General features: G+C 40.1%; 1 protein-coding gene across 6 annotated transcripts; it reads left to right on the forward strand.

The window, feature by feature from the left end:
• Positions 1-53: 53 nt before the first annotated feature.
• clcn5b (chloride channel, voltage-sensitive 5b) lies at positions 54-21,834 on the forward strand. 6 transcript variants are annotated; one of them, XM_004079943.5, is made up of 17 exons: positions 54-371; positions 972-1,121; positions 9,197-9,360; positions 12,473-12,572; positions 12,728-12,912; positions 13,942-14,064; positions 14,837-15,043; positions 15,559-15,639; positions 15,822-16,056; positions 16,137-16,312; positions 16,481-16,621; positions 16,963-17,149; positions 18,382-18,524; positions 18,606-18,755; positions 18,839-18,944; positions 19,342-19,558; positions 20,977-21,834. In XM_004079943.5, exons 2-17 carry the CDS (start codon positions 983-985, stop codon positions 21,065-21,067), a joined length of 2,445 nt encoding a protein of 814 aa, XP_004079991.1. In that variant the 5' UTR covers positions 54-371; positions 972-982; the 3' UTR covers positions 21,068-21,834. The 6 variants fall into 6 exon arrangements, with proteins under 6 accessions (XP_004079991.1, XP_011485944.1, XP_011485942.1 ...); XM_011487642.4 differs by having other exon boundaries at positions 74-371; positions 9,194-9,360; XM_011487640.4 differs by lacking the exon at positions 54-371 and adding an exon at positions 677-894 and having other exon boundaries at positions 9,194-9,360.
• The last annotated feature ends 232 nt before the right edge of the window (positions 21,835-22,066 follow it).

Consider the following 22,066-nt stretch of genomic DNA (forward strand, 5'->3'; position numbering starts at 1 on the left):
ATGAACTTTATAAGGAAAAAGGTCCGTTAAAATAATTGTTGAGGATGGAACCGGAAGTTTTGGGTTGTATGATAATTGTCGCTTAACAATCGTCTAAATAGCAGAATAAACATAAACGGTGGAATGAATACGAATGTTAACACTGTTTGACGGCGTTTACTTCCTTTTTAAACAACTGTTGTGTTTCGTGTCTGTACTTTTATTGAAACCAGCTGTTTTTCGTCCGGATAATGATGCTGAATTTGCACGTATCCGTTAAGTTTACACGGGTTCCTGCTGCTGACATAAGCGGGTCCCGCTGAAGCAGGCGGCGGGGCAAATCTGAAGTCACAAGACTTCCTGGAGCTAAGCGGTTGTTATCTCCTGTAAAGGTACGGTACAGCATTATTTTCACCGCTTTAGAACCATTTTTCTCCCTGTGAAATAAAAGAAACACATCAAAGACACGTAAACAGAAAACATGAACTACTAATTAAGTTAGTCTGGTGCTAAATCTAGTCTTCCTTTTTATATTTTTAGCTAAGCAGCACAGCACCAAACAACGACCAACAAATCAGCTTATTAGCTTCAGTGACATAGTTACTAGCTATAATATTTTTGAAGTACAGCCTCACGGCTTACTAAAAAGTAAAAGAGGAAATAAGGGGCGGAAATGGAGATAAAAACTTCCTTTAGTGAAGTTGAAGAGTCGCAACTGCTGCCTGCGTTGATCATCAACTTGATGATGTGGGTGTTATGGCTAGCTTTGGGGCCGATGGATTTACATTTGTGTCTTTTCTTTTAGAGAAAGCAAAAAAAAGTTAGAATCCTCCCCCCCCCCCCCCTTATTACTTTGAGTGACAATGTTCAGGTGGTCGAGCATACAGGGAAGACCTGTCCGAAACAATGACACAGGTATTGACAGCTTTAGCTCAAGCTAAGTTAATGCAGCGCGTGGAGGGTAAACATGCACTCTGTTGTGCTGCAAACAGGGTCCAGAACCATGGAGAACCCCGGATACCGAACCGGGAGCTATGATACCCTTCATCACTCCAGTGATGATGATGACGACGAGATGGTGGACATCGCAGGTGCCACGCTGGACTTCTCCACAACGGACGACATACCTTCTCTCAGCTCAGGTAAGTCCAGCGGTTGAACAAAAAAACACCAGCAGGACAGGTAGATAAACTTAGATAATATGTAGAACCAGAATAGACAAATACTGCACATGGTCACATTTTTATGGTTATTTCTTTAACAGAACTTAGCAGATATGGAATTGAGTGTTTAATCTGCTTTTGGTAACTTTGACCTTAGTTCACATGTCACTGCCGTCTATTTCAATGAAAAACGCCCACAGCTTCACTTTGGTTGGACATTGCTTGATTTAAGTATAAAGATGTTTAATCTATTACTTTAATGTTATATGCAATTTCAACTCCAATAATCTTTTGAACTATTATCAAACTGTTCCCAGTTGGGTTTTAATGAGGATTATTCCAATTTTAAGCAAAATCGAAAAACCTGTGTTGTTTTCTAGGACATAGGTTCTGCAGAGCGGCAGTAGTTCAGTAGAAATTTGCCTCTGAGTTGTGGGTGGGAGCATTGGTTCAGTGTAAGCCTTCCCATCATCCCTTTGTTTCCATGCTATTTTGCTAGCTTACAGCCCCTCACACCCCTAACTTAACACTCCGGTGCAACAGAAATGGGGAGTGCGTCGGAATGGATCGAAGCAGAAAGCTTGTGGCCTGCTGTAGTAGTTTTTACTACAAGCTTTTTACAACTGCATTTTGTTGTCTGCTCTTGATTCTGCACTATTTGAATAAAGAAATAAGCAGAAATGCAAATTTAACCTTAATTTTCTTTATGTCCGTCATTAGAAAATGCCACAAGAACCTTTTTAAAACTTAAAATTTTCTTTGGCAGGGGTCTTTAAGCAGCAGCGTCTGCCTACATATTCCTTTTTTTGCTATCTCATTATTTGAGTATTTCATTTTGGATCAATGTGTTCATATTCACCGTGTGAACATGTTAGAATTGTGTTGTTCCTCTGACATGTTGGGTTTTTGTTGACCTCATAATTGATCTAAACTCCAATGCTGATGTCATGTTACCGTCATTGTGTATGTGATGAACTCACACTTTTCTTGGTCTGATAAGCTGGATTTGACAGATCAGGTTATAGGAAATCAGAATTCAGAGTTCCTCTGGGATCTCAGAAGTTCTTGAGACTTCCCTCTGCTGTGCGTAATTTAGTTATTTGGATGGCTGATGACAGACAGCACGAGTTGGCAGCACATAAGACTTGCAAATAAACTGTTGGGGATTTCTTTTCAGCACAATGAAGTTAAAATATATTATTCGGAAGTTGCATTAAACACCAAGCACAAGCTACTTAGCATGCTGGGCTGACATGTGAGAACAATAACATGTCCCTGTTGAGAATGTTGTAGTTTAGATTCCATGAGAAACATTGATCATGACCGGAGATCCAAAAGTTCTGATTTGGAACCTTGACTCTTGCAGCGGCTTCCTGATGTTTCCCCGGTTACTGGTGATGTCATCACATTACTTCTCCACCTCCTAAAACAGCAGCCTTAGCACATAAGGGTTTCTTCTGAAAGAATTAAGTTTGTGACTCCACAGACTCTTTCAAGCAGGTGAAATCATGACTTAATTCATGATATTAGTTCAGGTTTTGCACCATTTCTTTGAATTTTTTATGTCTTTTTTTCATTGGACAGCTGCATGAGTTATGATTTCTCAGCTTTTGTGTATAATATAAAAACAATTATCTATGATTTTCATTGTAATAGTACACCCTAGCTGTGAAGTGAAACCGTGTATTTTTTATTTTTTTGTCATTTAAATCTCTTGATTGCTCTAAATCATTGACTGTATACTAAATAACTGGACGAATGGCGTGTGATGTCACCCATAGAAAATGCCTTGCTTCTGGTGTAGGTACAATATGTGTTTGTCCTGCCAGATCAGCACGGGGGATTGCAAATGGTAATGATGTCACACTACGGTAACGGCACTTGGACAAACTACTTGTAGGCTGTGTCTGAATTCCTACCCTACTCCCTAACTACTGAAAAACGATATAGTGCAGGACTACCTAGTGCCCTGGCTTTTCAAAAGCAATTGGGACACAATGCTCACTGCAGTTTTTTTTTTTAAACGGAAAAAATGTCACCGATTTCACGAAGCAGAAATCGAATCAATATGAGCGTTTCACTACGACTCTTGATGAATCCCCTGTGTTGTGATGTTGAAAATGCTGATTGATTATTAAAAACTACATTTAAACACATTTTTTTCAAAAATTGTTAAAACACAATTCATTGTGGTCTATATTTGCCATTCTAGTGAGCAGCAATGCGCACTGTTTTTTTTTTTCAGTGACTTCTGGGAAATTTGTAGGGCTCTGGATTTGAAATTGTAGATTCTGACAGCACTACAAAATGGCGAACGCAGTATGTAGTGAGGAGTTAAGGTCGAAATCCTTGTACAATTCATCCATGTTTCTCGGAATAACGAGAAAAAGGAAATAATGTGGCGTTCACACTAGGGGTGTGTATTGGCAAGAATCTGGCGATACAATACGTATTCTGATACGCGTCTCACTATACGATATTTATCTCAATATTGTGCCGGAACACATTTCTTTTTCTTTTTTTTAAGTATAACTTAGAAAAAACTCTACCTGAACATCAATACAATAGTAACAAACGTGTCAAATTCAGTTCATTTAATGATCACAATGTTAAACACTGCGACTGTAACGTATATATATAAGTTGCTATTACCTAAGCAAATGCATAGTGCTTTTATTTTGGGAACTTAAAACATATAAAGGGAACAGTCAACATTGTCTGAGTTCCACAACAAAATATTTGTCAGTATAAGAAAAAAAAATGAAATGAATGTGCCTCAACCAATAAGGTTCTAAAAGTATGATTAAGGAAATAAAGTGATGTTTTATTCCAATATTGCTTCTCCAGTACTTTTAACGGTGCTTCAAAAGTAAAGGGAAGAAAAACAAAACGTTGTGATAATGAGGCAGCATGACGGGGTGAAGGGGAGAGGTTTAAATGAGGCTATGATGCTTTATATACTTGACGGTCTGCACAGCACACCGTTTTCTCACACGGATTTCATTGCTCATCCCCACGACGTTGGCCTTTTTTCAGAGCATTGTACCCATCACTCTGATCCATTAGGTCGCTGAACTAGAATCCAATGCTGTGAGGTTCTGCAGAACTTTGGCCCGCTTGGCCAACATCATTTTGGCTGATGCTCCGTGCAATAGCCGCTGTGCAGCCGCACTGCTTCACTTGTTCTTATCTGAGTTGCTACAAAGCACCGCAATCCACGTTTTTTATGTTACTGGCAGCAACATGGCACAGAGTTTCGGTTTGGTACCCATCCCAAGGAAAAACTAAGTAGTACATGTCTCATAACAACACAACAAGCTGCTTCTCGCTGATATCTTGCTGTAGTTTTGGTGCGGTGTAGAGCTTCTTAAAGACGCTCATTGTGCTCTGCTGCCAACTAGCGGTCAGAGGTTTAGGTGGAAAACAAGAGTCAGACGCTGAAGGACGCTCATAAATAATTAAATAAATATCGTCCCGACAGCATTTTGAATCGATACTAGTATCGCCAAATGAACTATCGAAATATATCACAGAAACCTTTTTTTTCCAACACCCCTAGTTATCACTAGTCGCAAGCCCCTGTACCGATCTGGCTGAGTAACCGCTGTTTAGTTCTCAATAGAAATCAGTGGGATGTCTGCTTTTTGGGACCAGCCGGTACTTTCTATTTGGAAGGCGAGGGGGGAGGGGTTGTTCAGTACAGTTCTTATTTTACTGTCAATGTTCCAGATGAATGTCAGTGTATGATGGTTTGAAGTGGCCCAGCCAGTTTCCGAACCTCAGTCCTATGGGAAACCTACGGTGAAAGCTTAAATTCAGAGTTGCCAAGCAACAGCCAGGACATCATGATTTAGAAGTAATGTGCAAAGAAGAGCGATATGTTCCGAAACCTGCTCATCAACTACAAGAAATGTCTGACCTCTGTGCTTCTACTAAGTCTTTCCGGCTAGAGGGGGTGAATACTTATTTCCCTCAATAAAATGTGAATAAATTTGCATAAATTCTTTAAATTTGATTTCTTGATTTTCTTTGTGATTTTCTTTTTTCTTTTTCTATATATATGTATTTTTACATTTTTCGTTCTTATATAACTGCTATTCGTTATTTTACTTTTTTCATTTTATTTCCCAACTAATGACTAATCCGCGATGATCCAGTATAAACTGAGGGAAGTGACTTTAACAAAAAAAGTAACAAACAAAATAGAAAAGAAGTGTAGTCTGCTCCCGCACTTAACTAGCGAAGTGGACCGGCGGAGTGCGGATTTACAGGTTTTTGTTTGATGGGAGGGGGTTACATGAGCGGTATATGTGGGAGATTTAAGACTGCGATCCGTCCTGCAGCTCTAGGGGTACAAGCAACCGAAATCAGAACCGGGTCTAAAAGTGTGTGTCTGAGCTGAGCACAGCTCGGATCGTCAGCACACACACAGCGGTTTGAGCTTCAAAGCAGAAATGTCGCTCAGTCCTTAGAAAACATTCAAACAATCACGTGGATTTGTGTTTCCAGTCGTGTCCCGACTAAATAAAGGCTGATGTTATTCACAGCAAGCAGCACCACCCAAAGCTAATGTTGTTAGCCCGTGTTAGCATACTGCTAATCCTGGCTCCGTTCAGAAAAAGCACTGACCACACGGATTAAAATTCAAATGATGAGCGAACAGGTGTTTGATAATAACCGTAACATTATTAAAAGCACGTTTAGAAGATCGTCTCGTATTTTACCGAGCTGACATGTCAATGTATATAGCCGCTCGGCGCTGTTTAACATGGTTTTGTATTGAATTGTTACATTCAATAAAGTTTGAAAAAAAAAAGCCGCTGGCGGAATTTATATACTTCCGGTTTTCAAACCCTACTGCGCGTGTGCGAATGATTTATTCCGATGGAAAGTGTGACCTTAGTGAACGTTTTTATATTCTGAAAACATTTTTCTGGGTCCATGTACACGGTTGGATTCTAATCCGACCATTGATCCCATCAAGATGTTTTGTACATGTAACCGCGGCTTATGGTGTTGACTCACAACGTGGCGGGGGCGTGGCATCACGATGGTGGTCTCTCCATCGGGATGTCAGTCACCCATCACGATGGACGATGATATCGTCCATCGGCACAACCCTAATCCGAACCGTGAGTTTTGTGGTCCCACCCCTACTAAGACACTACCATAGTTATGAAACGATTTTTTTTTTTAAATACAGTGTGGAATGCTGGAGTTTCTTTAGGAAACAGCAGCCCATCTTTTCTGCAGTTTGAGTTTGGCTTCATATTTCTTAAATGTACATCATTCTATGTTGGATCGCAGGAGGAGCTGGCTTAAGATACTTGTGGTTTTGTTCATATTTCTCTTATTTGAAATGTTCACCTGAAAATCAACCGATTTGAAGCTTTAAACAAGGAGATACAATTCCTTATAAATGTGTACGAAAAAAATCCGTTCAGCCTATCCTCTTCCTCCTCAAACTTTGAGCCTATCGGTGTGTCAGCGTCTTGAGTGTCCTAGTCAAAGTAGGAGGTAACCTACTTACTGGAAGGAATCGGTGACGAGTTGAACTTGTAGGTTTTAAATGTGGTGATACGAGAGGAAAATGGGTTGGGAGTTCTGGAAAAAAGAGCTTGATGAGGAGGAATTAGTGGAGAATGGTAGGTTTCTTTGTTTTCTTTGAGCTGATGTCATTCTGTGCTATTCCACTTTCAGATGTCATTCCTGTGTAACTGGTTCTGTTTGAATCCAAGCCTCTCTATTTCCACACGTCTGTCTTGCTTTTGTATTGTATTAACTTTTTGATAAATGGGTGAATTTCCACTGCTGAGTGTGACTTTGTTGTGCTCTACTTAACCAGTTTAATCATTAATACCTTTTACAACCCACCATGTGCCGTGATTTGGTTCTTATCTTGACTGTTTGTGCTCAGCCTTTAAAGTGTCTTAAGTTCCATATGTGAGTGTGATAGAAAAATGAAATGTTCTTTGCTTTTGTGCATAGTGTTTTCTACTTCATACATCTTGAACTCTGTAAAGCACCTTGTGTGTTTTTGTTTTCCCAACAACTTGCAGTATCAGTGCTCTAAGAATAACTGTTCAAGCATGGAGCAGCTCAAGTCTAAACATTACAGACTTCTTAACAAAGCTGGTTTGTTTTGTGTATGTTTCTTTATTTCCTTCTGGCAGCAGTTTAGCTCAGGCGGTAGAGCAGGTCGTCCAACAACCGAAGGGTTGGCGGTGCGATCCCCGCTCTCCCCGGCCAACTGTCGCCCCCCCCCCCCGAGCGCGGCTAGTCTGCAGCTCACTGCTCCCCCCTAGGGAATGGGTCAAAATGCGCAGACGAATTTCCCCATTGTGGGATGAATAAAGTATCACTTATGTTACTTATTTATAGCCTCTTTGCTTTGTTTGAAAAAGCTTGTCTTTTCACAAAGTTCCAGACCTGCATTCTTTGTTCAAAGCTGCCAAATCTTTTATTTTCTCTTTAAAAAATGATCTACAATAGTCACACAAGCTCTGAAATTTATTGAGAATTTTTTCTTTCAAAAGATTTGCCCCTCAAATAATGTAAATGTATGAGTGAGGTTGTGTTTTGGTCTATTTGACTGCATTTGTACAAGGCTTTGCTGAGTCTGTGTTTTGACTAACATGAATGGGGTGCAAAGGGCAGGAAGAGTTGTGCTTAAAACATGGTTAGTTAAGATAGGAACCCTGCATCTTTACAGCAAACCGTTTAATACAATAGAAGGAGGCCACCATTTCTTTTTTTTCATTTTTATATATTATGGTTTTTCAACTCAAGCCGCTCCAACTCCAAGCATCTTTATTAACTCCATTCTTAGTTTTGGGCAGCTTGAAAACATACATGACATTTTTCAGTGTTCAGTTTCAAACTGTCTTCTTTTCTTCGACTGTTGTGTGTTCTTCGCTTCCAGTCTGTTGCAGTATAGATTCATGAAAAGGAACATTTGCTTCTTTTGTGGTCATTAATTTAATGTACGGTAATTATTATCCACAGACAAACTGTGATTGAACATGTATGAGGAACTGTGTATCTGTCTTTGACAGAAAAAAAATGTAAGAGGAAATTAGTTTGAAAAAAGGCTAATGTTGCCATTGAAATACATTTTGAACAATAAATAAAGTGTTTCTAATTATTGTGAAGTTTAGCATGTTAAAGTCCCACTCCAATGAAAACCGGGTTTTGTCCCGCATTAGTCTAAAGAAGGAAAATCTAAAAACAGGGGTGATAATGTATCAATGTAAATAGGAGAAATATAAAGTGTAAGAGAACGATCAGACTCTCCGTGTTTGATTTGAGCGGTGCTTCTTCTTCTTTATTGCTGTCAGCAGCAAAAACTGATACACACACCTATAGTGCCCTCTAGCTGTTGTTTGTGGGAAACGATCTCTAAAGGGCAACCTGTTAATAGGGAGAAAATAATGAATACGTGAGCCTATTTAAGTTTAAAAAAACAACAGTAAAAGTCGCACACCTATGCCAAAACACATGACTTATACTCAGAAAAATTCAATATGTTATAGAAAATAACAGATTTGTTGATTTTGGCTGAAAACGACATATTCATAACTAAAAGACCACTGGGGAACACTTTTGCAAAAAATGAACCTAATTATGTTTGATCAAATTTTGATTATTTTAGCACACACACACACAAAAGATGAAATTCAATTTTGCTCTTATTTATTCTTGCTAATCTAGTAAATCTGCTACTTCCAGAGGTAGTGCTTTCCCAAACTAAATATAATAACTATAGAAATTCATCTCTTTTGAAATAGAAAATGTCACATCAGCTTGTAAAAAGTAGTATAATCCAACAGGAATGTTTTATTTTGAAATGGGTTTACATATTATTGTGATTTTTTTTTTTTTTTTTTTTTTGAAATGTTAAATGTTCTTATGATGATTTTTTTTGTTTTTTTTCTCCCCCTTCAACCACTGAAGTCCAAAAATGTTACAGTTAGGCCTTCGAAATCAGTCAACTCAAATGACATGAGCTTCAGCATAAAAACCAAGTTTTTCCTTTTCTGTCCTTCTCCCAGTAGGGTTTGAGGGCCATAGCAGCAGAAGAGCTAGTACCAATGGAATTGGCCCAACACATTTAGTGGATCCACTGGAGGAGCCGGTGCCCGGACTGGGAACATATGAAGACTTCAACACTATAGACTGGGTCAGAGAGAAGAGCAAGGACCGGGACAGGCACAGAGAGGTACGGCGGACAGAGATGTCAAGAATCTACAGATATGAACAAAGCAGTTTCCTTACATTGTAAAGGTTATAAAACTTGAAGTACCTGCCTACAAAGAGCATAATAAAAAGCATCTTAACACTGCAGGACTTGACGTTCAAGTCCAGTCTTTCTGATCAATCAATCTTATGTTTTCACCAATATATAGTGCCCACTGGCATCAGGTCACATACAAGGAGTTGTATTACATTTTGTAGATGCTGTTCTTTTTTAAATCCCTCTGCGTTGGTGTGAAACAGAACTATGGCATTATTAAAAAATCCAAAATGAAAAAAGGTTTTTATATAAGAGTGCAGCTAGCTGGTCTCCATGGCAGTAGAAGTAGAGAATAGAGCAAAAGAGCTAGAAGTAGAAGAAAAACTAGAGAAGAACTGGACTCTCCTCTTTAAAACAGTCAGTTTGAGTCTAATGCAGTGTTTTTTAACCAGTGTGCCACGGCGTGGGAGATGGTCAGGTGTGCCGTGGAAAATTATCCATTCACTGATCTAAAAACATTTCCCATCTCCAGGATATCAGCTCTTTGTTCATCCAAACAGGCCCTGATAAAACACTGAGTACTTAGGAATATGAAAGATAATAACACACTTTTTTCTTTGTTTATTTGTATCTATTAAAGACACTTTGATAAGAATGACGGTACCGCGAATTAGACGCAGCTTCAGCTCTGTTTGCGGAAAAGTCCCGCCCCTTAACTGTCTCCACCAATCATTCTTGGACCCCTAATCATACGTCATCAGTCTGACCAATCAGAAGTGGTTAAAGTTTTCACTTCTTTGTTCCGATTTAAGCTCATAAAATCTGTCAGTTCCATCAAAAATATCAGCTAAAGGTCGCCTTTAGCGGTGTAGCTTTCCATGGGATCCAGAAGCAGAATGTGGAAAAAGTGTTCAAAATAACAAAGCTCAGAGAAGCGAGTTTGTCTGACATCACTCCATCTCCCATGATGCATTGTGTTAAAGTGACAGCATCTGTGCTACAATGAGTCTTCCCTGTTAAACGTCTTGAAACCACAACAAACACACATCAAACAGTTTTAAAATCTTCTTGATGAAATCAGAGGTCAACAGTTTAGTTCTCCTTCAAGGTTTGTGTTTATTAACAGCCAAACATCCCAGAGTTTGGTCCAAGTCATCTTTCTAACTGAAACACTTTTTCTAATAATGTCTGGATTATTTTTTATGTTAAACTTAAGGAGAAGTAATAACAACATTTAAGAAACAGGATGAAGGTAAAGTGGCCAACAGACACAATTAAACTAAATTAAAACAATTTAATTATCTAAAAAGAAATGAAACGTTTTTTTTTAAGTTTTCAAATACTTCATTTTTGATTAAGACAAAAGAAAAACTAATAAAACTTCATGTTCACTTTTTGTGTAGCTACAGAAAACATAAATATGTTAGGTTTTTTTTGTAAAATTTATCAAACATATTGTGATCAAAATTACAGTTGCCTTTGCACCAACATTTAAAAAAATATTAAAAAATAAATCCCTATTTAGAGAGAATATATTTATTTTTTTGTGAGGTTAAATAAAATTGCATGTTAATAAACTGAAGGGAAAAACAACTATCAGGGTAAAATTTTAAATAATTTAGTTAAATTATTACGGAAAACGAACTTAACTTGTGAGATTGCAGAGGGACTGAACATCAATACTGACTAGAGATTTTCTCCTTTTTTCATTTTTGGATGCTGGTGTGCCACAGGATTTTGGTCATGGATAAAGTGTGCCTTGGTTCAAAAAAGGTTGAAAATCACTGGTCTAATGCTATGTTCTCGCCGATTTCAATTGTGTGGTAAATTTGCGTCCTTCGCCTCTGTTTAGACCAGCGGTAAATTTGTTGCTCCACACTTGTCCAAAAATGTGTTCATAAACGTAACACTGCTTGGAGGAGAAGCTGTTGTCCAAAATTTTCAGCCTCACCTCTTAATGGAAGAAGTGTCTGTATTTACACTTCATGGAAGACAAAGATGATGTTGAGAGGGCAGCTTCATTTATTTTGAAGAGCTCTACAAAAGCATCGGTAAGCATTCCTCCGTGTCTGGGTTCATCAGTTCGGTGAGGTTCCTCAGGAACTGCAGGGGCTGCATAGGAATGAAAGCCGCTTTCAGCTGTACTTCTGTGCCTCTGCCCCAGTTTGATGATGTACTGTTTCGCTTTAGTTCGTAGAGTGAAAACATGAAAAGAAATTTAAGAGGATATTTGATTATTATGATTTTAAAACAAATAAGAAAAATGTGAAGTTCAGGAGAACGATCAGGTTTTCTTCCATATTTGTCTAGGACTCCATCCACTGATTACATAGTCAACACGTTAAGGACCAAAGCTGAGTTCCCAAACGGTTGAGACGTTCCAATTTTTTGTCACATTTCAGACGTTTGAACTTTCATGTTGGAATTTTCCCTGCACTGCTCAAAATGCGGTGTTGCCAGATCGCCGTGCCAACGCTCAAATTGTAGCACGGATGTCTGATCGCATCTCTACTTTGACTTGACGTTGAAACTACACGCCCCTGACGCACAAATCACATCTGGTGTTAACACAGCTTGACGGACCTTTGACTTGAAATTCTAACATTATATTTGATTTATGTTTTGCTAATGATTTATCTGTGGTGTTTTTTCCTGTGGCAGAGCTGACGATTGAATGTCAGAGCCTATTGACACCGGCAGGTTTGAATTCACATCAGGGGTTGTAGGTTTGGATAGTCTAGCAAAAGGTTTACGATGTGTCGTCACATCATGAACCAGTCTATTCTTGCTCAGTCAACAATATCAATAAATGCAGCTTCTACAACACATGAAAAAGACATGTTGTTCAGAACGTTTGTTAATTAGATTACTACACACTGAAATGTGTCTGATGCTGATGCCATGAAGACTCACTGTTCATAGTGATGTGTTATAGATGGTATTTAAGAAAAAAAAAAGAAAGCTATCTTAAAAACTGTAGATTGGAAAGAGTCTTTTTTTTAAAATCTGGTAACAAAGTGTAATGTATGAACTGCTCTCAAGGGTTTTCTCATCCGATCCTTACACTTCTTGATCTTTTCTTTCTGTGTTTGTCCAGATCACCAATAAGAGCAGAGAGTCGACTGTAGCGCTGCTGCACAGAATTAGTGATGCCTTCTCTGGATGGCTGCTTATGCTGCTTGTTGGACTCATGGCAGGTGTGGCCAACCGTCTCTTTCATAAATTTTGCATAAAACAGTGTGTTCAACTCTGTTAGAAACTTCTTTTTACTGTAAAACTGTTGATACAAATCTGACTTAGTTACTTTCATGAAGGTTTCCTGAGTCTAAAGCATGTTTTTTTCTTTCTGTAGGAGCCTTAGCGGGCGGGATTGACATTGCAGCCCATTGGATGACTGACTTGAAAGGCGGGGTGTGTCTCGTTGGCTTCTGGTTCAACCATGAGCACTGCTGCTGGACGTATAACGAAACATTCCAGGAGAGGGACCGCTGTCCACAGTGGAAGAGCTGGGCTGAACTCATCACAGGAACTTCAGAGGTCTGAGCGCGTCTCACTCATTCATTCATCATTCATTCATCTTCTTCTGTTTTGTCCCTTTCGGGGTCACGGGTCTGCCGGAGCCTATCCCGGCCACTTATGGGCGAAGGCAGGGGACACCCTGGACAGGTCACCACTCTGTCGCAGCGCCACAAATCACACACCCATTCACTCTCGCATTCACACCTAGGGACAATTTAGAGTTGCCAATTGACTGACCTATGAAGCATGTTTTTGGACGGTGGGAGGAAGCTGGAGACCCAGGAGAGAACCCACACATACTCAGAACATGCAAACTCCACACAGAAAGGTCCCCCATTGGTGTTCTGTTTCAGGTCCCCCAGCCGGGACTTGAACTGGGGGCCTTTTTGCTGTGAGACAAGAGCGCTAACCACTGCTCCACCGTGCAGCACCTCACTCATATCCACCATATTGATTGTCTTCTTTGGCTGCATATTTGATGCCCTCGATGACTTAAAGTAATCATAAATACTTAATTAAAAACCCAAACGAACTAAATGCATTCATATCTTGTATGTTTATTACATTTGTTTGCTGTTGTAACTAATCTGAGGAGAACATCTCTGGCACTTCCCTGTTCCATTTATAGGGTTGTAGGGGTGTTTGAAGCTTTAGTGGTGTCTAAAAATGTTTTTTTTTTCCATTTTCTTATAAGGGAGCCGTGGCAGCGTAGTGCTAGAAGTCCCTCCACCTGTATGGTGGTAAACGGTAAAACGGTAAAAACCGTTCTAGTGAGAAGACACATTTAAACAGATGTGTTTGGAGTTTAGATTTAGATGCCCCTCCCCATAGTGCTGAGGAGGGGCAAAGGAACAGTCAGCTGAAGGGAGGATCTGGGAACAGCCAGGCACTTGATGAGCCACAGTCAAGGAGTTTTAAATTCAGAAAAAAAACTCTGTTCTTATGTTCTTATGTTTGGATCAAAATATTCTCATTTCCAGTATAGAAATGTTTGTTTCTTTAGTTTGCTGAGGATCATGTGTGTCCTTTGTTTTATGTTCTCTCCAGGGTGCATTCCCGTACATAATGGACTACCTGATGTACATATTCTGGGCGTTGCTCTTCTCTTTCTTGGCGGTGACGCTGGTCCGGGCTTTTGCACCATATGCATGCGGCTCAGGAATACCAGAGGTGAGATGCAAAGTCTGCCTCTAATTATTTCCCTACTTTGTGAATATTTGTAAGCTTGTAGGTTGATATATGCATGATTTGATGGTAGGTAAGTTGTGTGGGAGCAAACCAAAAGCACAAAGTCTCAGAATCCTTTCTCTTTCAACCTGAAAAAAATAAAGTAAAAAAAATAATGTAAAAATAGTGTGGCCTGAGAATCCATATTAAACATCTGTATCACCCTATTTATTTTCTTTCAGTGGTACTTGTTTCTGCATTATGTATTTTTTTTCCCTTTTTTGTGTGTGTAATCAATCAATCAATCAATCTTTGTGTCGACTATAGCTCTGGGTGGGTAACTGCCAGCCTTTAGTATCAAATGCATCATATTTTTACGCTTTTGTTTTTTTTTGTTTATAGTACCCGCATTGTTTCTTTTTTTCGCTACTAAATATGTAATATTTATCACCATCATTTTCTGAGTAAAAGATACTAAAATGTATAAAAAGAAAACACTTTTACCATCAAATAGTATCTGCCACAAAGAAAATCTCTTGGTCAGATTGTAATCACTGGAGCAGGAGATCTTCATTTGTTTCATGAAAGATAAATCTCTAAAACACAAACTTAACTTCTTTTCTTTCTCTCTGTGTGGGTTTATCTTGTGGTCACACTCACAAAAAGACATTATACTTTAGCCTTTCTACAAAAAATGACCCCCAAAACATTCTCATTCTCTCTCAGAATGGAACGCTGCAGACTATTTCATTTTCTGTTGTGTTTGTCTCCTCAGATTAAAACCATCCTCAGTGGTTTCATCATTCGTGGTTACCTGGGAAAGTGGACCCTGATCATCAAGACCATCACCCTGGTTCTGGCCGTCTCTTCTGGGCTTAGTTTAGGGAAGGAGGGCCCTCTGGTCCATGTGGCCTGTTGCTGTGCAAACATCCTCTGTCATCTATTCACCAAGTACCGCAAGAATGAGGCCAAACGGCGAGAGGTACGATCTGGAGCCACGTGTGCTCGACTAAAACGTCAGGTTCATTTGATTGTTCGGGTTTCTCTAGCACCATGGAAACATGAGACTTGGGTAATATTGATTTTTTTGTTGTTGTAAAATTTGCAAGAATAAAAATATTTCTATAATAAAAAAAAGTGATGATAATAAGTCAAAACCCTTTTCCTAAAAAAAACCTATTGTTTCCCAGGCACTGCTCCTTCAGGCAGAAGTTAAAAAGCTTTTGTGCTTTTTTTTAGTCAGTATTTTTGAAGTAAAGTTAATTCAAGTCCTTCTTTTCCTTCACATAAAACCTCCACCAGTTGTTTACATTGTGAATCTTAACCGTAAAAATGAATTTCAGATAATAATATTCCTGTTCTATTCTTTGTTTTCCTACTACTCATTTAATACGACATCCTTCACATTTCCAGCAAACATAAAGACATGTATGAGTAATTCACACCTTTGTGTTTAAGAGTTTGTTCCAATGCTTTCTTCTTTTTGGTTTCTTTCAGGTTTTATCAGCTGCAGCTGCAGTGGGAGTTTCGGTGGCGTTTGGTGCTCCTATAGGAGGAGTCCTGTTTAGTTTGGAGGAGGTGGGGAGCTGGTGACATTGAGATGTTTGTTTTTTGTCACGTCTCATCACTTGTCTGAAAGTTTATTTAACACTGACCTTTGACAGTTGATAAATATGATCACAGCTGATGATTCTAGTTGTATTAAAGTGAACTTTTATGAAGGCTCATACAAAGACTCTCCCCTCCCCCGTCCCGTCTAGGTGAGTTATTACTTCCCCCTGAAGACGCTCTGGCGTTCCTTCTTTGCGGCACTGGTGGCAGCTTTCACTCTGCGCTCCATCAACCCTTTTGGGAACAGCCGCTTGGTCCTGTTCTACGTGGAGTTTCACGCTCCCTGGCATCTGGTGGAGTTGGCCCCTTTCATCCTGCTGGGTATATTTGGGGGCCTCTGGGGGGCACTGTTTATCAAGGCCAACATTGCCTGGTGCAGAATACGTGAGTACTGTGAGGACTTGTAAGAGTCCTGAGAGCTCTTTGAGGAGCATGCATTGATCCCTTCCCTGGTGTTTCTGCAGGGAAAACCACTCGCCTCGGCCACTATCCCATCATGGAGGTGCTGGTCGTTGCTGCCTTAACCGCTCTGGTTTCCTACCCAAACAGTTACACGAGGATGAGTGGTTCCGAGCTCATTTCCGAGCTGTTCAATGACTGCTCTCTGCTGGACTCCTCTCAGCTGTGTGGCTATGAGCAGGTTGGCGCCACAGTGCTGTCTGATTCAGAAGGATCTCAAAGCAGAAAGCCGTTTCTCATTTTGCTCCATAATATCTGTTAAGCTTGTGATTTCAAAAGTGGCTTTTCTGCCTTTTCTTTTGTTTTTTTGTTTCTGTCCTAACTCCTCCGGCTCTGCTGTGATCCTAAGCCAGCAAACATGTCAGAAACCGGAGCAGGAAACAGCCTTGCTGACCGGCCAGCAGGCCCAGAGCTCTACACGGCTCTGTGGCAGCTGGCTCTGGCGCTCATCTTCAAGATGATGATCACCGTCATCACTTTCGGCATGAAGGTGGGTTCAAGCAAATGTCCCCTCAGGTTCTTTAGCTATGACCTTAGAGTCTTTCTATAATTTATTTCCCTATTTTAATAAAACTATCTAGTTATTGTCAACCACTCAACCTCTTCTTGTTCCCCCTTAGCAGTTGGAAACCCCGTTTTATACTTTAAGTGTAACTGCAAAACAAAAAGGAGAAGCTAAAAGCATAACACTGACTGATAACAAAAGTTCCCACCCAGAGCACAGACTGAGGCTTTAAATGCGTCTTAATCTTCAGTCTTTTACTTTTTGACTCTGGCTCGGCTCGGTTGTCATAAAAATATGACAAACTTTGTTCTTCTGTGAACGTCCAGGTTCCTTCAGGTCTCTTCATCCCCAGCATGGCAGTGGGAGCCATAGCAGGCAGGCTGCTGGGCGTGGGCATGGAGCAGCTGGCCTACTACAACCACGACTCCATCCTCTTCAGGGGGTGGTGCTCTGCAGGGGCAGACTGCATCACTCCCGGGCTTTACGCTATGGTTGGAGCTGCTGCATGTTTAGGTGAAAATGGATGAGAGTCGGAGCAGAAGCTGGTCGGTGCTTTGCTTTGATGAGAAGCAAAGTTTAAAGATGGGAAAATGATTGCCGACACATCTTCTAGAGCAGCGGTCCCCAACCCCCGGGCGGCGTACCAGTCCGTGGGTCATTTGGTATCTTTTAGGCACGGAAAGAATGAATAACTTACATTACTTCCGTTTTATCTATTTCGGAATCTGAAAGATGTTTTATTTTGAAAAAATTGCCTGATTTTTTTTTTTTCTTTTTTTTTTTTTTTTTTCTCTTTACATCCGTCAATGTGACTCTTGGCGCAGACCAAGGAACTTTTCTCGGTCACGTGATAGGATACCACTAAAATAAAACCCAGGAGCTAGCAAAATTAGTAAAAAACAAACTTCTTTGGAAAGTTTCTTTGCCAAGGGGAAAATGCCCAGCCAGGAGATAGAAGAGGAGCCTTCAACTTACAAAAAAAGAAAGCTACATTTAATAGACAGCACTTCTTTTTTTTGCACCATGAGTGTGGAAAGGGGAGAGGATAATGATACCTGTGCGATGTACAATGTAATGCGCGTCAAAATAAAAGGTCAGGGTTCGTCTTGTCACGTCTATGTTGCTCTTTTATCGTACCGTTGCTACAATGATCATCCCACCACAACTTAAAGACCGGTTCGTGAAAACTTTGTATGACGTCATACCGGTCCGTGACGTTTCAATTCAATTCAGTTCAATTGTATTTGTATAGCCCAAATTCACAACAACAGTCGTCTCGATGGGTTCGTATCGGTAATTGAAAAAGTTAAACCTAAAATCAAAAGGATCATGAATACATAGAATTCAATAGGAAAATACTAAATTGAACTAACAAACAAAAGTTTAAAAGGTTGGGGACCACTGTTCTAGAGGAACAGCCAATGAGAATGTTTTACAGCTTTACTTGTAATATATGAGCTCTGGCACGGCAGATCTGAAAGGAATTGTTATTTAAAGACTAAAAAAAACACAATTCCACAATTCTGCTGCCCATTGCAGAGATTAAAGAGACGATGAATCATGGAGAAGTGCTGTGACTAAACGATTCAGATGCAGCTCCTGTTTCTGGCTGCAGTCAAAGTCAGATTATGGAATTTATTCCGACTGATTTAAAATCAACTTGGCTGCTTTTGCTTTTCTTTAAAAAAAAACAAAAAGTATGTCTCTGTACAGAAAGATCATTAGTTTGCCTCACTTCTGTTTAGGTGGAGTTACTCGCATGACAGTGTCACTGGTCGTCATCATGTTCGAGCTGACTGGCGGCCTGGAGTACATCGTCCCTCTGATGGCTGCAACCATGACCAGCAAATGGGTGGCCGACGCCTTTGGGAGAGAAGGAATTTATGAGGTGCAGCATCTCTCATTGATCTGAGTTGTTGTTTATTTATCAGTCATTGACGATAATTTTCCTTCCCATAATGTCCTTAAGGCTCACATCAGGCTTAATGGCTACCCATTTCTGGAGGCAAAGGAAGAGATTGACCACAACAGCCTGGCTGTGGATGTGATGACACCCAGGAGAGGAGACCCTGCGCTCACAGTGCTCACACAGGAGGGCATGACTGTGGGTGAGGTGGAGGTAAATGTTTCTAAAAACGCACAGCAACATCTCCTGCTTACCTTTGTGCCAAATCCCGACTTGGTTGCGTTTGTCACCTGCAGAGCTTGATTGAGAGCACTCGCTTCAGTGGCTTCCCCGTGGTCCTCTCTCAGGAGTCCCAAAGGCTTGTGGGATTTGTCCTCCGAAGGGACTTGCTCATATCCATTGGTCTGTATGCTGCGCAAGTGGAACACATACCTTATTCTTGCTTGATTTTACACCAAAATATATTTTCCTCAGTATCTCCCTGACCCGGATAGCTTCTGTTCAAATGAGAACACCCCCTCAGCCATGTTATTTGTGAACTCTGTGAACTTTCAGTATTGCCAAAAGTGTCCTGTATCTCATTCAAATTATTAAATTCAAGAGTTCCTGCCACTTCATGGACACAAGGGGCGTAAAATCCCACACCTTTGCATTGGAACTGATGTAACAAACATTTGTAAAAGAATGTCATTTGCATATATGTGTGTTTATTCATTCTACTGATTTTTTTTAATTTTGCGGGTATTTAGAATGGTTTGGCCTCTGTCTCTTATGTTTCTCAATCTACTCTGTTAACCAGACAACGCCCGGAAGCGTCAGGACGGAATCGTCAGTGCCTCCCAGGTGGTATTTACCGAGCACCTCCCACCGCTGTCTCCTGAGGCTCCGCCTCCACTGCCCCTCAGAGGCATCATGGACCTCAGCCCCTTCACGGTTACAGACCACACCCCTATTGACATCACTGTGGATATCTTCAGGAAATTGGGGCTACGCCAGTGTCTAGTTACACATAATGGGTGAGGGACTAATACATTGTTTGTTTTGTTTAGTATATTACATCAAATTACTGGTATCCATAAAACATTTTCTGATCTGAACAGCAAATGTCACACAAACACTTCACTCAATGCAAAACCTTTGAAAGATAACAAAGACCATTAAGAAGGCAAAACAAATAATAAACATTACATTTTAGAAATCAAAACAAAATTCCATAAACCAAAAGACAATTCCCAAAAGAATGAAATGAAATAATTCTAAAAATGTTCAGAAAACAAAAGTAATTTCAAAAGGAAATGTTAAAAACTGGAAAAGGTAGTTACTCCGGGACATCTCTGGCCATGGTGCAAAGGTAGAGCGGTTGACCTCTGATCGGGAGATTGCAGGTTTGATCCAGCTACTGCCCGCCCATGTGTTGAAGTGTCCTTGGGCAAGACACTGAACCCCACATTGCTCTAGGTGGTTGTTGGTTGGTGTCAGTGTTTGGCAGTGTTGTGTGTGTGATTGTGTGTGTGTGTGTGTGTGTGTGCATGGATGAATGGGACTGTGAGTGTAAAGCGCTTTGGATCTTAAAGGAAAGTAGCAATGTGCTAGATACCTTTCTGCTGCTTATCATTTCTCTGATGCGTAGTCTTTTTACACTTTTCCATCTCTGTCAATATTATTAAAGCTACCAGTGAGTCTTTAGCAGGAACGGACATTTCTCTTAAGAATCTTTGGGAAATGTAAAAAGGTGCTTCACCACAAAGCTGAGGTACTTCCTGTTGGGAAAACCAGATTTGTTTGAGTTTTATCAGAGGACCGTCATCCGTTTGTCCTCAGTTTTCTTAAGTGCACTATAAGGTGCACTTAAGCCTTCAATGTCTTCAAAAAACAGCAGTCCGCCTTATATTTGGAGTAATTGTGACTGTTTACTGATATTAAAAGTACACAGCGCTTATGTCCAAATGTTTGGCCGGGTGTTGAGCTGCATCAGTCTTTTTTAATGTGTGTTATAAACGAGAGTGGGAGTTGCATATATGGTAAATATGCCCATGCTTCTAATATGTAGCGGGTCACAAACAAGTTGCAGTTAATCATTTAACCCTTGTGGCGTCCTATGGGGTCAAGATGACCATTGACGTGTTCTCCCTACCGTGACAAAGGTGGAAAGATTTCATGTAATCCATGGACACCAGTGAAGATCACAAATCATTGAAGAAAAAAAGGTTCAGCCACTGTCTAGTGGGTCTAGATGACCCAACTCCCAACGTTAAAAGGGACTTATCTCTGACTATTTAAGTTTGCTCTATAACTCTTCTATTTGACATAAATTCAAAACTAGACCATTCGTTGATGGTGCTTCCTGTAGTGCAGAAAACACAGTATATCAACAAAGTATGAAATGCCTGAATATTCCTTTATATTTTGGTTTCTTTACCCGTTTGCTTTTTAGGAAACTGCTGGGCATCATCACGAAAAAGGACGTGCTCAAACACATGGCACAGATTGCCAACAGAGACCCTGACTCCATCCTCTTCAACTGAGCTTCATCGTCAGAAGAAGAAACGAGCTTTACCTCATCAAACCTGTGAAGGCACAGACACTTGATCTTCATTTGCACAACTGAACTATGGACAAAGAAATTTGTCAGTAATTTGGAGACATTTTTGGCTCCATAATGTACCACTCCAAAAACAAAACAATGCATTAACAGAGACTTGTTCAGATTATTAAAGGAAAAGAGTTTAAATGAAGATTATTTCACATTTTATTTTTGGCATTCTTGTTTCCTCTTTTTTCTTTTTTCAAAAGCTATTTGAATAGATGTTGCCATCAGCTGTCCTCTTTTTCCTGTGATTTTAACCTTCATTTTGCTTCTCCTGAACACTTGATACTAACATGAAGGAAGAGAAGTTGATGTCCCATGATGCATTGCAAGAACTTCAAAGGGAAGGAAGAGAAAATACTGGGAGATTTAGATAGTGGGGGGCATCCCCCTCCAGCTCAGACAGAGCCCCCGAAGCAGGCCAAGTGGCTCTGACGCAAAGGATCCTGGGTAAAGTGGTATGCACGAGTGTGCCGGGAGCAGTGCAGTCTGGGAACTCCCCATTCCTGCCTTTTCTTAGAGACGCTTGAGATTTGTTAAAAAAAAAAAAGCCTGGGAACTCTTCCATGTTTTTGGGCCTCTCAGACCGGCGGTAGTGATCAGGTTCCAGAAGTTTGTGGCGTTTCCGAGCTGCTGGAAGTAAGAATCGCAACAATTATTTATGTAAATGTGAAATGATTTGTCTTAGTAAATTATTCCACCTGAGTTGTCCGCCTCTTATGTCTTTTTGTTTCTTAACTTGTTTATTTGGGATGAAAGCAAAAAGTTTTGTTTTTATATGAACTAGTTAGTATTGTAATTATTACTGTAATTTAATTTAAAAAAAATGTATTTTGAAATGTACGATAACCTGTACTGAGAAGGCAGGGCAATATGCAGCAGAAAACCCATATGTGCACCAGAAGACCATGAAAGGAGCCTACAGGGATTGGAACCT

This window comes from Oryzias latipes, chromosome 18 (genome assembly GCF_053564925.1).
Source record: "Oryzias latipes strain Hd-rR chromosome 18, Olatipes_Hd-rR_3.1".
NCBI classification, from domain to species: Eukaryota; Metazoa; Chordata; class Actinopteri; order Beloniformes; family Adrianichthyidae; genus Oryzias; species Oryzias latipes.